The following is a 17,406-nucleotide window of genomic DNA, read 5'->3' as shown; positions in this document are numbered from 1 at the left end:
GTTGTCAGGGTATGAGAAAATAAAAGAGCAGAAACAGATGCAGAACGGGAGAGGGAGAGGAAAGGGATGTTTCCATGCAGTCTCAAGTACTCAAACATGTAATGAGCCAAATTCAGGTCTCTTTTAGAGACATACTGGAATGTCCCTCTTTGTGGCCCGGATCTTGAAACTTACCTTGCTAATGAGCTCCCCGATCATCCCGTTCCAGGAGGTGTTATGGAGCTGGTGACCATACCTGCCATCAGGGGCCTGGTATATCTCATATTTGAATCCTAGAGCCTTAGCCAGTGCATCCAGCACATCTATGGAGAACCCTTTGTAACGCTTGGGTTGTCCAAGGATATTCTCAGCTACCATCACAAAAGGCTCTTCCTGCAGAAAACAGAAAAAACATTCTTCAACCCAAAAGGTTCACTGATATATATTCCCAGGATATTGGTACAGAGACCAATATGATGAACTATACCATTAGAATGTTAACATTAGGGCTGGGGGCATAGCTCAGTGGAAAAGCAAATGTTTAGCATATGCAAGACCCTAGGTTTCATCCCCAGCATGGACAATAATGATATCAACAGTAACAACAATAGTGAAATGTTGGTAATTACCCAATTTCTACCTCAAGGCTGAACTCCTCTGCCCTTTTCTAAAAGCAGTTTATGGACAGTCAAGGTACAGTGGACAGGAGTCATGCTCCCATCAGCATAGGGCAGTGGGGATTTAATTGTCCCGTGTACATCTCCCTAGCCTCTATCCTAACCCCCAGACCTCTCAATAAAATGGTGTATATTCTTTCCTTCTTCTATAGAATTCATACTGACATAGGACCCTATCACTAGTATGTGCCATTATTCTAGGGGAGCCACAGAAAAATTGTAACACTTTTTTATGTAGAATAATGTATGGTCATAAAGCTATGTGGTATTAGATAGAAAGAAGACACCATTCCATCGATCAGGTTATACTAGAAAATAAATGCCCATAAACAGGTCAAAATTACACCATAAGTAAAAGCATAGGAAAGGATTAAAGCCCCAGATCAAGAATCCAATACCATGTTGAGTTGACACCTACAGACTATATGCTATGCCCTGGGAGATAGGTGAGCATCTATAAAACATATCCGCCATCCATCCCCACCATTTCTTCTTGTGTGAAACTGAACATGAATGCCTGAGGGCAAAGAGCCCCAGGGAATGCATCTAATGGAGTTACTTTGGAGTTACTTTGGTTAAAAGAAACAGGATGTAAGGCTCATTCGCGGTATGTACATAGGGAAAGCAGAAATGCTGCAGGAATTAGTTTGTGAGTTTCTTGGTAGGAAGGAAAGAGTTAAGTTATGACTAGTCTACCCAAAAATGAAAACAAAATTAAGTTTTTCTATAAGAAAACAGTAAATTAAAAGGGAATATGAATCTGACAATTGTACAAATCTATGACTCTAGGAAATCTATGTAGAAAAAGTATAACTAATGAAAATTTATTTATTGCAAATTTATTATCACTTTTTTCCCTCAACAGTGTTGGGTACTAGGAAAATGTCTTCCCTGAGCAGATTTTTGGAGAGCCTGTCTACCCACACTGTTCTCCCATGGAGTAGCAGGAGGTCAAGATGCAGGTCACATTTCTAAAAATTATTGGGAGCCCAGCAGCAGGCAACATGAGTGGTCCTTCTACAGTATACCCTGAAAATCCCAGAAGCCTTGGGGAGACTCTACCATCTCACTCTCCATTATGCTATCCCTATCATTATTTGAATGACAGAACTCCTGGGAACTCAGATGGCTTCTCAAGATCCTTTTCTCAACCCTGCAATAACCGGAGAGAACTTAATATCCCCTCCTCAAGGCTGTATTAACCATAGAGCAGCCTCTGACTCAGAGACCTGGAGAACAAAGTTCCCAGGATGTCCCCATGATCCTACCAAGACAGTCACCACTTTGAGAGTCAGTCCTTGGAGGCGGCTGCCCATGGGCCTCTCCTGCAGACTGCCATTCAAGCCCTTCTCCGAGTCCCAGGTCGCAAGCTGTGGAGAAAAAACAGAAGAGTAAGGGATGGAAGACTCGTAAACACCTCAGGGGCTCTTCCCAAACTGAAATCTTAAATCAGACAGGTAGACAGCAACAGCTGGGCATCTTAGAGACTCAGAGGCATCTCAGTACCATAAGGAGGAGAGAGATACATCAAACACTGGGTTTCTACTCTCCCATCATCACATCTGGATCCCTAGAGCTCCAAAATCCCTAAAATAAAGTCAATTGGTAAGATTTGGCTTCTGGAATGTTTATATCTAATTTTATTCTGTCCTCCATGAAAACGATTTCATGGTGTCCCCCCAAATTTGTCCTCTTCCCTGTGAGTTTAACTTTCCATGTGATGGTGCCATAGTGGGTAAAAATGAGAATAATAGTCAATTAGCAAAATTACAAGTATGTAGCCTGCCAAGCATCCTGGGGCCTATGATACCCAAGGCTAAATTCTCTCTGCCTATTTTTGCTGTAGTACAAGCTCTATAGCTCTTAATGATATGTACGTAGAAGCTTGGTATCTGCCAGTATCTTTATGAGGCCTTAGGCTATATCTAATCATTGTATCTCTGATGCATATTCTAAGAATATGAAGAAGATTCTGGCTTTGGAACAGCAGAGAAGACAAATGTGTTCAAGAGTTGCTGTTCACCTGGGGATCCATCCACCAAACCCAGACACTATTGCATATGCCAGAAAGACTTTGCTGATAGGACCCTGATATAGCTCTCTCTTGTGAGGCTATGCCTGTGCCCTGCAAATACAAAAGTGGGTGCTCACAGTCATCTATTGGATGGAACACAGGGCCCCCAATGGAGGAGCTAGAGAAAGTACCCAAGGAGCTGAAGGTTCTGCAACCCTATAGGTGGAACAACAATATAAACTAACCAGTACCCCCAGAGCTTGTGTCTCTAGCTGCATATGTAGTAGAAGATGTCCTAATCAGTCATCAATGGGAAGAGAGGCCCCCTTGTTCTTGCAAACTTTATATGCCCCAGTATAGGGGAATGCCAGGGCCAAGAAGTGGGAGTGGGTTGGTAGGGGAGCAAGGTTGGGGGAGGGTATAGGGGACTTCAGGATAGCATTTGAAATGTAAATGAAGAAAATATCTAATAAAAATTGAAAAAAAAAGAAATGGAAAACATAAAAAAAAAAGTCGCTGATCCTTCCTGCAGTGTTACAAGGTCTCAGTAATAATGACCAGATCCCTGTGTCATCAATAATTCTCAACTATTAATCGAAGAGATAAAATATATATGACAAGAGACTCTTCTTAAACCAACTAAATAAAAACCTTGAGGTCTGGTTATGGGAAATATTAATGCATCTTGACCTACTAGTATAGCTGCATTTTGAACTCTTTTGGGAGGACTTTTTTGAACACATGCTGCTCCATCTATGGAGATTCTGATTTAATTAGCTGCTAGTGGACAATATATGGATATGTTAGTTTTCTTGGTGATTCTATCATTCAGTCAGGATTGTGAACCACTGCTATTAATTAAATAGGTAGTTTGAGAACTACAGATATGTGCAAGTCACCTGGCTTTTCTATGCACTTTCTGATGAGATTATTCATGTCTAACAAACTCCCAGGCACTGTTGCTGATGTTGCTCCACTGACCACCATTTATATAGCAAGGAAGTCATGGATCAAACAGCTCTATGCAGTGCACGCTCTTCATTAGGGAAGAAACACAAGATAACCTATTTAACTCCAAATTTATTCCTTTAGACATGAACCATGGGGCCCTAAAACAGCTGTCAAGGCTGTACTTAGGATACATCTACTCGCCCAGCACTCCCTGGATGTCTGACACTCAACCTGAAGAAGCCACTATCCTAGAAGTTGAGAAAACATTCCACACAAGGGATATTATAACTCTGAGACCTAAAACAAAACCATCAGAATGAGATTATAGAATCCCATATCCAATCTAAAAGCAGCCTGGCATTTCTTATTGTCACTTTGGACCCAACATCTACTAATAATATACTCCATCTTAAATAACAGGATGTTTGCCAGTAAAGACTAAATAATTTAATGCAAAGCATGGTCACATAGTCTAAGAAGCCCACAACACTGCTAACAAATTTGTAGCACACTAGACTTTAGAGCAAATTGATATTCCCAAGAATTCTAATCAAATACATCAAGGATGTTAATGGTACCATTCTCTGAGAGCCAAAACAAGAGAAAACAATGTGGCTATTCCCCACTGTGCTCAAGAAATAGCACCCACACTCTGAATATGAAGCTGATTAAAAATCAAGGCCAGAGCTGCAGACATGGCTTAGCAGTAACAACACTTGCTGCTCTTGTAGAAGACCCAGGTTCAGTTCCCAGCACCCCCAAGACTGCTTATAACTGCCTGTAAAACCAGTTCCAGGAGATCCAGTGTCCTCACCAGGCCTCACAACGATTGCATGCATGTGGAACACTTACACACATGTAGACAAAACACTTGCATACATCAAATAAAAGTAAATACGATCTTTAAAATAAAATAAAATGTTTATCAGAGACAAAAGGAAGCACCCAGTCAAGGGTTTGGTTCCCTTTTCCCTTGTATGATACAGAATGGATCTAAGGGCCAGGAATAGATTGCGTTTGGCCATCTGCATCTGTAGCCCATAACCATTTAGTTGACACTAAAACTGCTGATTCCAGATTTGTGGTCCCTACGTCTGGGTATGGGTAGTGTTTGGAGGTGTCCTTTACCATCAGAATGGTAAACACATTCATCATTAGGATGAAGGCAATCCTAGATATCCTATCCTATGTTATGGTTGGGTTTCTACAGCTGCTGCCAAGCATCCTTGGCACAGGAAAGGGGAATCTTAACACTTTGATACCCTGTGCTGAATGAGCACCTAGTCTAGCACTTTGCCTAACCTTCATCATCCAGGCTGTGTTTATATTAAAATTATACTTGGGCACAAGAATTAAAATTAAAAGCAAAAAGGAACATGAAATAAAACCCTTGCCTGCTTAGGTTTTAGCCTGCTTGCAACATTGGCTCTACCGTTCAATACCTCTCCAAGTACGCTTTGTTTCTACCGACTACTAAGCTCCAGGCAGCACCACTCTGCCTAAGGCCACGGCAGCTATTTCCTTATTAGTCTCAGTGCTATCGTCCTCTGTGGGTTGGAATATACCTTTCAAATAAGTTAAGCAGGCCTGGAGAGATGCCTTAGTAGTCAAGAACACTTATTGCTCTTGCAAGAAACCAGGATTTTCAGCACCCACATGGTAGTAACAACCATCCTTAACTCCAGTTTCAGCAGATCCCATTTCCTTTTCCACCTTTCATGGACACCAAGCATGCATATGATGCATAGACATACATATAGGCAAAACTCTTAAAATAAAATACATCTTCAAAATTTTCAAAACAAGTAAGTCAAAATACAAAGTATGGCAATTATCATTATCTAATAACTCCTCATTTCCTCCAGAATAGCTCCAAGTATTCCTGTATGACCCAAAAGAACAGCTTTCCCAACCACAATTCCACTCTGACATTCAGCCCAGTCAGTTTAGATAGCCGTGCATATCCCAATCCCAGGAATCCTACTTTTCCCCTGCTCGTCATGCACCTCTGAAACCTCATGTTCAATTCACTCAGCCCAGGATGACAATTCTCTTCTTCTAGGTCTGAAAAACTATGTCTCATTTTAAAAAATTCTTTCACTTTAGAATAGTTTTAGAATAACAGAAAAACGGTAGAAGTCTCATTAATCATTCTCAGCTCCCATATTCTGCTGATGTTAAGATATAAACATGTCTTGCATTATTATCATACATTGGTATGTTATATTTACCACAGCTAATTAATGTTTCTCATGACCTCCAGGATTTATGCAAAGTTGCACTAGACATGGTCTCCAGAGCCTTATACTCAGGACCTGATTTCCTGCTCTACTCTCTGGGACCCTACATTGCAGTAGCCTTGCTCATCTCCATCATTTGGTCCAAACTTGCCTCCAACAGCACTGTGATCTCCTCTCCATAACAGGCTGCTGTAACTGGCAAAGATTTGGAGAAGATGGGAGCTTGCAGGTGTGAGTAGCAGGTTTTATGAATGAGCCTTGTATTATAGCTGGTCTCACCACTTTTGTAGATGAGCTTGGAGCATTTGAGACACAAAAGGTTGCCAATAAATATTTGTTGAATATATTCACTCAGATTCCATTTTCTTATTTGTAAAATAGAATATATCTGTATTTCCTGCCTGCTAAGTTGAGAGTTTGGTAAAGGAATAAAATAATTTTGAAATAACCTATCATAAAATAGCTTAATTAAGAATCAAAATAGTGTACAAACCATTTGTACTATATAACCTGAATTATATGTAAAGAAAAAGTGTCAATAAAAATGGAGCAAAGTATGTTAAAACATGTATATGCATTGCATATAGACAGAGTCATAGCAAACAGCCATTATTGCTCATCTTCTTTAATAGGATCTCCACTACTTTAACAGGAAGAAAATGGAGTTTTACATAAGTAATAACTAGCATAATGATTATACAAATTTCTATCAATGCTTTTTTATGACTAAAAACTGAAAGCCAGAAGTGTATCTAGAGTCTTATCTGTCATTAAGTTAAGGCTCTTCTAAAACAAATAACCAAGTAAGTCCATATTCTGTCTGCAAAAAAAACTATGGGACAGGGTCCCTCATCTCTTAGAAGAAGCATACTTGACCACTGAATTATTTCCTAAAGCTCCAAGAAAGTGGTGGATCTTGGTGGATCTGATGACAGAGAAATACCTACAGGTGAAGCCCAGATTCATGAAAACAGGAAATCTTTCTCTATTAGGAAAAGCAAGATGACATCAAACATTTTTGCTAATATTTAGTCAAATCTAATGGAAGAACATTTAAATCGATGTGGGTATCATAAGAAAAGGAAAATATAAAGCCTTCTAAGCCTGTTATCATCCTCGTCTTTGGTTCTGAAAGTGCTTAGGACTTAAAGGGGTTTTGCTTTGTTTTGTTTTGTTTCTATATCAACTTTCTCTCTTTGGCCTTTAGGCATCCTATAGCCTGCAAAGAAAGAACTACTTCAAAGTGAAACACAAATTCTATCTTTCAAACACATCAAAGTGCAACTATGTTCCAGGATTCAGGATCCTTTGCGTTGGGCAAGGAAGCTTTATCATTCTCTCGAATGAGGCCAGAGCCCAATGCCCACAGCAGAGACTATTTCCACAAAGCTATGTGCTGTTGCCCAAGTCTTAAGACCAGAATTGGAGCTTTCTGAGAGAGGCAATGCCTCAGAACACCCCATCTACAAGACCAGATCAAGATAGTTCCAATGAGAGAATCCAATGGAGTTTAAAATAACTTCCAAGCTTGTGGCCAGTCAGCACAGGAGGGATGTATGCCCCACCTCCACCCTGAGGTTATATGTATATGGTGCTTCCTGATCAGAATGCAAGGAGACTGCCTCAGTCAGTAAGAACCAAATGAGGCTGATAGACTTGATAAATGGAAAGTCAGAAAAGCCTTTTGCTTGAAGAAGTCCTGACACTTAGTCACATAGCGCCAGACCATTTCATTTGTGCCGAAGTACATTGACTGTATTTTGTAGACAGGATTTCCTTCATGGGATCAGTGGAATAATGGCCATAGACACCCACTTTTGACAGCTGTCCTGTCAAGATCAGTGCCCCAAAAAACTAATTTCTAGCACTGTTAAACAAAACAAGTACTGCTGCTAGTTGATAAGAGCGGTGTTTTCGTTCACGGCAGAGATCTGCGCCCCCCAGACCAGAAACAGGGATGGAGCAAGGGGTTATGGCTGTCATTGCTTGGAAGGAGATATATGGGCTCAAAATCTGATTATGACAAACAACTGTTCCAGAGATTAGCCGATTGGAGAATATATTTCACAAGCCACTGGTCTCAGAAAAATGCATTTCCTGAGTCGATGGGGGTGGGGGTGCTCTTCATGGTGTAACACCAGCAAATTGTAAGATGTGAGGATTTAAAATTTTGTGGCCCCATTCTTAGTAAATGCAGGGCTATTAACCCTAAACTGAACAAGATTCTTTTAGAAGAGATTTTGTGATCTATCACTTCATTGTAGAGGTATTTTAATGTGTTCTTCTCTGTGCATGGGGAGGGAGGATGAAAATGGAAGCAATCTGACTACATTATAGCTCAGGGACAAGATTCCTAGTGTTGTTTATTCTAGGGACTGAGCAAGAAGGAAGGAAGGAAAGAAGGAAGGAAGGAAGGAAGGAAGGAAGGAAGGAAGGAAGGAAGGAAGGAAAGAAGGAAGGAAGGAAGGAAGGAAGGAAGGAAGGAGGAAGGGAGGGAGGAAGGAAGGGAGGAAGGAAGGAAGAGAAAAAAGAGATTGGGGGGAGTCCAGGGAAGGAAAGGAAAAAGGGAAGGAAAGGAAGAAGCAAATTTTATTCACTTAACCCAAAATCCCATGTTTCATAAAACCCAACACCATAATAGATCAGTGACTTTTCAGTTGCTACCACTGCACCTGATAGGAAGGTCTCAAGAGAAAACTAGAATTAGGAAGTCATTTTATAACCATAGCACTACCAGAGTGAGGCTCCCAAGTGAACTCTATCCTTATCAACCTATGACTGGCATCAGCAGAGTACAGGTGGCATCATGGAGACAGAGGCTTCAGTGATGATGGCAACAGTTTGTCATGTCACTGGAAGGGCTTTCCAGAAATAATACGCCTGCTGCAATTTTCATTCTATTGCCCACTATTATTGGGAAACAAATGGGCTCGGTTTATGCTTCAAAGTACCCTAGGCTTGGATGGAGAACAAGGTGAAGAAGAACCGCTTATCTTGAGTGAGCCTGAATTGGAAATTTAGCCAGCAATGATTTCAGAAAATTGATTACAAGTCCTTTATTTTTAGGAAAGGGGTTCAGGAGATTGAATCAAAGGCCTCACACATGCTAAGCAGCCACTTCACCAGTGAGCTAGTTTCTTAGCCAATTGCCAATTACAACTTATAAGCCAAGCCAAATGCAAGGAAGACGTGCTTAGAAACAGGACAACATCTGAGAAGCAGAGTGTGAACATCTGAGAGCAGAATATCAATGTCTTTGGCCAAGACTCCTAAAGCAATGCCTAACTGGAGGATTCATATGGGGGATTCTAGCCTGTAAAAGCCACTAAGACTAGGTATGGGGGGGGGTTAAATTGCAGAAGCTATTGGTCAGCACCATGCTAGTAAACAACTACTGAGAAAGGGGCAGGTAGACTCATTAAGTTCCCAGACAAACTACAGTACATGGACTCACTCTGACAGGGGAGAAATGAAAAACTCCATCTCAACCAAGGCCATCTGCACAAGGAATTGAGCACAGGGTGAAAGTTATACTATCTTAAAGCTAGCCCCAGCATAACTTGGCTCCTGTTCAGAGGGCGAAATTGTCAGAATCAGAAATAAGGGTGAAGTAAGAGAACTAGGACATACAGAAGCTTCACAGCAAGCCTACGACAAAAGAGAAATAAAAGTTGTCTAGTGATGCCGAAGAGGAAGATGAGAAAAACTGGAAACACCACCACTGCCAGGACAGCAGGCTCATGATGGCAGCAATGGGCACACCAGAGCTTTAGCCTCTGCAACTACAAAGCCCAAGAAACCAAGATCTCACTGGGATGAAGGGGCTGGCCCCAGGAAAGCTTCCATCACTAAAGTCTTTCTGTAAAATGCCTCTCTCTCCTAGGACTCCCTTCCTCCCTTCCTAGCTTCAATGCTTACACCCACCTGTGAATACAGTACATGTATACTACTATATACATAAATTATATATACACATATGCATATATAAAATATAATTATATCTAAAATATAGAACCTTATATGGGCGAAAATATACTAGTTATTTCTGAATTTAAGTCATGTCATTTAATTTGAATTTCTAGCTCCATTTATTTTCTTAAAATTATCATGATTTCATTTTTCTTTATGGCTAAATAAAATTAACTATTTACTACATGTTTTTATTCTCTTATTTATTTATGTCCTACTTCATGTTCTTTTATTCACTTCTTTATTGATTTATGTCTGTGCACACACATGTATGCATGTGGATGTCAGATGTCAACACTAGGTGAGATGTCCTCCTTAGTCATTCTCTGACTTCTTTTTGAAGCCAACATCTCTTCTTCGTTTTTCTCTAGCAATTTAAGCAAATGCAAACACTTCAAGATACATGCAAGGAAGGTCACACACTACCAAGTTCCCACTATGTAAAGCTGGAGGAAAAAATATGACATAGAACTCAAGAGTTATGAGACAGTGTTATTGGCAGATAGTCAATAAAAGATTTACAGTGGCTATATCTGAAGAAAACTTACACTTAATTTTCAAAGATTGAAAAACTTATTTTTATACCACTTCCCACATAAACCAGGCACCACTGGGATTCAAACCCAGGATCTCCTGTTTATTAGACAGGCACTGTAACCAGCTAAGCCACGGAATGGATAGAACTAGAAAATTTCATCCTGAGTGAGGTAACCCAATCACAAAAGAACACACATGGTATGCACTCACTGATAAGTGGATACTAGCCCAAAAGCTCCAAATACTCAAGATACAGTTCACAGACTACATGAAACTCAAGAAGAAGGAATACCAAAGTGTGGGTGTTTCAGTCCTTCTTAAAAGGAAAATAGAATATTCACGTAGCAAATATAGAGATAAAGTGTAGAGCAGAGACTGAAAGAAAGGCCATCTAGAAACTGTCCCACCTGGAGATTCATCCCATATACAGTTACCAAACCCAGACACTATTGTGGATACCAAGAAGTGCATGCTGACAGGAGCCTGATATGGCTGTCTCCTGAGAGGCCCCGCCAGAGCCTTACAAATACAGAGGTGGATGCTCACAGCCAACCATTGGACTGAGCATGGGGTCCCTAGTAGAGGTGTTAGAGAAAGGACTGAAGGAGTTGAAGGGGTTTGCAACCCCACAGGAAGAAAATAATATTAACCAACCAGACACCCCCCCCCAGAGCTCCCAGGGATTAAGCCATCAACCATGGAGTACACATGGCTCCAGCTGCGTATGTAGCAGATGATGGCCTTCTCAGGCATCAATGGGAGGAGAGGTCCTTGGTCCTATGAGGGCTCCATAGATGCCTCAGTGTAGGGGAATCAAGGGCGGGAGTGGGTGGGTGAGTGGAGGGACACCCTCATAGAAGCAGGGGAGGGAGGATGGGATTGAGGTTTTTCGGGAGGGGGCAAAACCAGGAAAGGGGATAACATTTGAAACGTAAATAAAGAAAATATCCAATAAAAAAGTAAATGAAAAGAACGTATCTTTACAAAGAACATATTTAAAAGCTGGATATATACAAGAAATGTGTATGCTCTCCTTTTGAACCATGATAAAATGTAAAAACTCACTAAGACAGCCCAAATCCAAGATGGATATTACCAAGTGCTATTGAAAATATGGAATGCAAAATATGCAGTCACAATAGAAGGTAGTATGGTACTTTTTTACAAAATAAACATACACTTACCATACAACCCAACAAATCCACCTCTAGGCATTCTATAAGGAAACTGTAAAATATTTTCTTAAAAATATCTGTATGAGAATTTTCATAGAAGCTTTATTTATAATAGCAATAAGATAGAAGCTCAAAATTGGCCAGCTGATAAATAGATAAACAAATTATGGTAATAGATAAACAAATTATATAACCCAATACTATCTCAGAACTAAAAGGCAGCAAGCTACAGATGCATGCATCAACGCAGATGAAGTTCAGAAACATTACATTATGTGAATGAGGCCAGACACAAAAGACACCGTACTTCATGGCTCTATTTTTATGATAGTCTCACCAAGGCAATATTACGGATAATGAAAATAGGTGCGTGGTTGCCTGAGGCTGGGAATAGAAGGAAAGTATTACAAGGAAGCCAGGGTTCTTGAGGATAATACAAGTAGTCTATATTTTGAGTGTCCTGACAGTAATTATACACTAACATACATTTATCTGTATTTATAAAATGGGTACAGATAATTGCATCTAAATGCCTTGCATGCTTGTGTAAAAGTTTTGAAAACGATAAAGCCTTGTGCCGGCAAATGGGACCAACTTATCATCTGACATATCTATGACCATTTGGCAAGGATGATGAGGGGGAGGGATTCTCAAAGTAACAGTACCACCCACGGCAGGACACTTGAGTGATGGTGTTTAACTCCTGGGAGCTATGTGGTATCAGGTGGATAGAAATTTCCTATTGTGATTGTTGACTCTCACTTTGACAGGATTGAAAAAGCCTGCAAGAGAGGAGCCTGTGGGCAATTCTGTAAGGAGTTATCTGTATTTAGGTCGGCCTCTGGGTATATCCACGAGGGGTTATCCAGATCAGGTTAGTTACAGTGGGAAGAGCAACTTTAACCGTGGTCAGCACCACTCCATGGGCTTGGGTCCTGAACTGAATAAAAAGAAGAAATTGAGTTGAATAGAGGCATTCGTCTCTCTGCCTTCTTGGTGTGGATGTAATGTGAACAGCTGTCCCAAAGTTTCCTACCAAGAGACTAAATAGACTGTATCTCCATTAAGTTGGTTTTGTCAGATTATCACAACAACAAGACAGATGACTAACACATCCATAAGTCTAGAAAAAAAAAAAAGAGTGAACCTGCTTAAGTGTACAAGAATAACATAAAGCCATGTATGGTGGCATACACTTTTAATTCTAGCACATGGGAGGCTGAGGCAAGAAGAGTGTCGTGAGTTCAAGGCTATCCTGGGCTGCATAAAAAAGACTCTGTCTCGGGAAACAAGCACACAAAAAAGGTAAGTGAAGTTTTACCTGCAAATGATTCCATGAGGGTGGTAGTTATATAATATTAAATATAGCATGTTTCAACTTTTTTCTAATACTCATTTCAGTTTGTGAGGTGATACACACATTTGCCTAAGCACAAAGGCTGCTATAAGTGGCTGTTTCTGGCTTCGTTGGAGCAATAAGATTTCAGGGAACATTCTCTCTGGCACAATACAGTTCTGTAATATGTGAATTGTTGTATAGAGAGGAAGCATTGCTTTTATAATCATAAGAAAAACAATAAAGCGATTTTCATTTTGAAACTACACAGTGATCTAGCTTATGGCTGTAAGGTTGGCTTTGTAGCTCTCCTTAATTGTCTTAGGTGTATTGGTTTTGTCTCTTCAAATAAACCAAATGTTCTAGTAATGGTGCAGCAGAACAAGCCCAGTTAGAATCCCATTTCTTCCACTTGTGAGCCTGGGATCTTTGGCAAGTTACTTTGCTGGTTATGCCCTTTCCTTGGGTTCAAATATCCTATCTATAGCTGTCTTAGGGTTTTACTGCTGTGAACAGACACCACGACCAAGACAAGTCTTATTTAAAAAAAAAAAACAAAACTTTTAATTGGTGCTGACTTACAGATTCAGAGGTTCAGTCCATTAACATCAAGGTGGGAGCATGGCAGCATCCAGGCAGGCATGGTGCAGGAGGAGCTGAGAGTTCTATGTATTCATCCAAGGCTGCTAGTGGAAGACTGACCTCTAGGCAACTAGAGTGAGGATCTTATGCCCATACCCACAGTGACACACCTACTCCAACCAGGTCACACCTTCAAACGGTGCCACTCCCTGGTCCAAGAATATACAAACCATCACAATAGCTCATTAGAGTCTGCTTCTTTCATGTCTATGCTATGCTCAAACCCATACTAATAGCTTTCTAAGTTCCGTTAGTTTATATTGACTAGAATTGACTATACTGCACACTTTAGTCACAATTCGGAATTCAGTTACATTATGCAAGTTACATTATGCAAGCCTGTTCTGTGAATCCCTATATATTTTAAAAAAAAAAAGAGGTGGTGTCTCCCCTCACACCCACTCTAAACTTTGGGGCATCTCCTTAACCTGGTCACTTTCATTTCTCTTTCTTCTTTAATTCCTATTTGTGNTTTAAACCCACTCTTCTGATCCTCTCTCACATCTTCAAGAGTAAGCATCTCNCTTTGTCAAGCCTATAATGTTCTGACATAGAGCTATGGTAATGCTCTGCACAATGTATTAAAATTTCATGTCTTTCTATTCAGAAATAGATAATCTCTCTTTTAAGAGAGAAACTATTGCTTCTTCATTTTGATTCACTTAATAATATCTTATTAGGAAATTAACGTTTTTCATCACCCCCTGGGCACTTCCTCATTATTGCCTGTGATATCATGTTTCCTGCAAATTCTAGCTTTTAACAAACCCATGTTATGCCCCATAACAGAGGCTTTACAAAAGGCTGGCTCCTTCAGTGCTGACTCACTTACAATGGTTCAAAGTCTCTGAGGTAAATTTTCTCTTTGAAACAATTTTGTGTTGAAAACTAATATTTTGAATGGTGGAAAAGCTTTGGTAAAGCAGATTAAATAAAGGACATCTAAGGCATATGTAACTCAGTAGAACACAGACCTGGTACTTACAAGGTGCTGGGTTTGATCCTCAGCACCACAATTAGTTCATAATTAATTAATCCATCAACAAAACAGGTTATTAAAAGGACACTTTATCATTACTCTAGACCTTGGTCAGTGTATATGTTCTGGGAACTGGCAGAGTCTCACTTTGCGTCTATCCCAGGTCATACATGGGCACAGTGAAGTCTGAGAGCAAAGCAATTGGTTTATAGTACATCGTATCTTGTCCAGAACTTTGACCTACCAGTACTCTTATCTATTAATCTTCATCAAGTTCTAGAGTTTTCTTTCCTTTACTTTGTAAGATGGAAATTATTTTATTGTTATCATCTTAAAATTCACATCTCTTGTAAAATATGGATAATCCTTTTCAAGGACTCCAAGGCTCGTCAAGTCCAGGTCTATTCTTCAGATTCAACCAACACTACACTTTCCATTTGTCCCTCTAACACCCACCTCAGCCAGTATCATTGGCTGCCTGTCATGTTCTCGCTTAAGCCAAGGTCATTTTTATTAAAGAACTCTGGGTACAGCCTTTCTTCTCCTCCCTGATAAAGCTTATCTCTCTGATTCACATCCCATCCTTGGCTCTCTCTCATCTGGCTGGTCTTACCTGATGAGTTATACTTTGAATAAAACCTTTCTAGGTCATTTATTCTAAGTGTTTGCAATATTTCCAAGCACAGTGTCTGACTATTTCCTTCACACTCTGAAACACTGTATTGTGAAAAAACAACTTTCAGGCTACACAGGATATTTTTTGTTGACATTTTTGTTTTTTGTTTCTTTTCACTCTTACAAACTAAACATCCGACATGATTTCTGACTGATATCACATGCTTTAAAGTAACCATTTAATGAACAAATAAATTGAAGATCTACTAGGGACCACCAAGCTTTTTCACAAATGACCAGACAATTAATTTCCAAGGGTTCTACAGTCAATTGATCTTTATGGTAAAATATTCAGTGGGTTTAGGTGGTTCTGACAAACTTTACTCATAAAGTTGTAGGCTGAACTAAGGAAAGTAGACATTACTTACTAGTTCTTGACTATCAGTGCATTCATTTCTATTGTTTCCTTTGTCCTAAATAGTGCCCCCTTTGCCTGAATTAAAGGCGTGGTGGCGCACGCCTTTAATCCCAGCACTCGGAGGCAGAGGCAGGCGGATTTCTGAGTTTGAGGCCAGCCTGGTCTACAAAGTGAGTTCCAGGACAGCCAGGGCTACACAGAGAAACCCTGTCTCGAAAAAAAAAAAAAAAAAGAGAGAGAACTATCTTTCTTTGAAGGTTTAATTTATTGGTTCTTAGATTATTTTCCCTATTTGAGAAAACCTTATTCCCTCACCCCCTAAGCAGATATGACTCATCTCCCTGCATCTAAGGCATTGTGCTAACTCTAGTTCATGGCATCTCTTAATTCATATTTCCATGTCACTGCCTATTGCAGATTATATCTCTTAAAGTTTATTCTGATACTTGTTACTCCACATACTTTTCTGTCATATTACTATTATGCTACTGGAACTCCCACATGCTCTTCTGTAAAGTAACTCTCTATAGTCTATCAAAAGTAGAAAATAGCAGGTGGTCTCTATGATTTCAAGTCCAGCCTAGTATGTATAGCAAGTTTCAAAACAGCCAGGGCTATATGGCCAGAGACAGTACCTCAAAAACAAAACAAACAAAATACAAGCACAAAATATTCAAGTACTTTCCCCTTTCAATATGGTCTGAATCTCATACTTCATGTCTTTGAAGTGGCTAGAAAATGTCAGGCACCCTCTCCCTTGTTCTCTTGAGATACTCAGTCTACAACAATGATGTTCACCCTTGACATTATTAGTATTTCAGGATAGAGAATTCTTTGTCTTTTTTATGGAGGACTTATTATTCAGTGGCTTATAAAATGTTTTGCAGCATCTTTAACCTTTTTCAACTAGATGCCAATAGCATCCCACAGGGTGATAATAAAAATATCTCAGATATTGTCAAAATTCTCTTAGAAGACAGAATTAACCTAATTAATGAACAACTGAGAACTACTTAGATACTCTATATTCTATATAAATGGTACAACACTGAGACCACCATGCTAGGGTATAACAAAGGGTATTCCACCCATCAACCCCAAATGAGATCATCCTTCCAGCCACCTCTGCCACTGTACTCTGATATATATATATCACAATCATCTTGAATCCTTAAGACCAGCGCATCAGCCAGAAGAGTACCATCAAATGACCTCAATTGACACCAAAAGATTTGCAAAGCTGAGTCTTAACCAAACCTCTGACATAACAGAATCCACAAGCTCTGAAAGCAATTTTACTTATAGTACTCAATTTTGTAATGTACTTATAATTATAGAATTTGATACCTAGTAATATGGTATAACTATAAGAAAAAATATAAGATATATATAATTGGCCTTGAAACTAAGTTGAAGAACTAAATGCTAAGGAAAACTTCTTGTATATACAAAACTCTAAGATTTTGTTTACAAAAACCTAAAGGAAAACATTGAGAGAAGAAATAAAAGTTGTCATTGTTACACAGTGATAGAAAAGTTAAACACAATGCCCCTCTATAAATACGAAAAGTAGGAGATTTGTTAAATAACTTAACAAATTTAGAACTATAGGTAGAACTTTACAATACCTTGTGGTCCATAGCTGTGCATTATAACCATGCACAAATATAAAGATAATTCATGGTTGAACTAGAGAAGAAATTATACTTTAAAGAAGAACTTGGGAATGATATATAGAACTCAAGATAGGTTGTATTAAAAATAAAATTATTTTTATCCTGTCTCTTCAAATGGAATGAGAAGAAGAAAAGGAGGAGGAGGGAGAGGAGGAAGAGGAGAAGGAAGAGAGGGAGGAGGAGGAGGAGGAGGAGGAG

The 17,406-nt window shown here is 39.6% G+C and overlaps 1 protein-coding gene across 1 annotated transcript in view; it reads right to left on the bottom strand.

Moving 5' to 3' along the window:
- The window catches only part of Grid1 (glutamate ionotropic receptor delta type subunit 1), a 738,391-nt gene that overhangs the window by 129,462 nt on the left and 591,523 nt on the right, over nt 1-17,406 (bottom strand). The window contains exons 9-10 of the mRNA XM_029541717.1: nt 1,925-2,026; nt 175-372 (exon numbers count right to left, since the gene is read on the bottom strand). Of these exons, the coding sequence (XP_029397577.1) occupies nt 175-372; nt 1,925-2,026 (300 nt within the window). The remainder of the gene's footprint in view (nt 1-174; nt 373-1,924; nt 2,027-17,406) is intronic.

This window comes from Mus pahari, chromosome 8 (assembly GCF_900095145.1).
Source record: "Mus pahari chromosome 8, PAHARI_EIJ_v1.1, whole genome shotgun sequence".
In the NCBI taxonomy this organism is placed as follows: domain Eukaryota; kingdom Metazoa; phylum Chordata; class Mammalia; order Rodentia; family Muridae; genus Mus; species Mus pahari.
The sequence above is the reverse complement of the archived record's forward strand: the minus strand, read 5'-3'. Positions and strand labels throughout refer to the sequence as shown.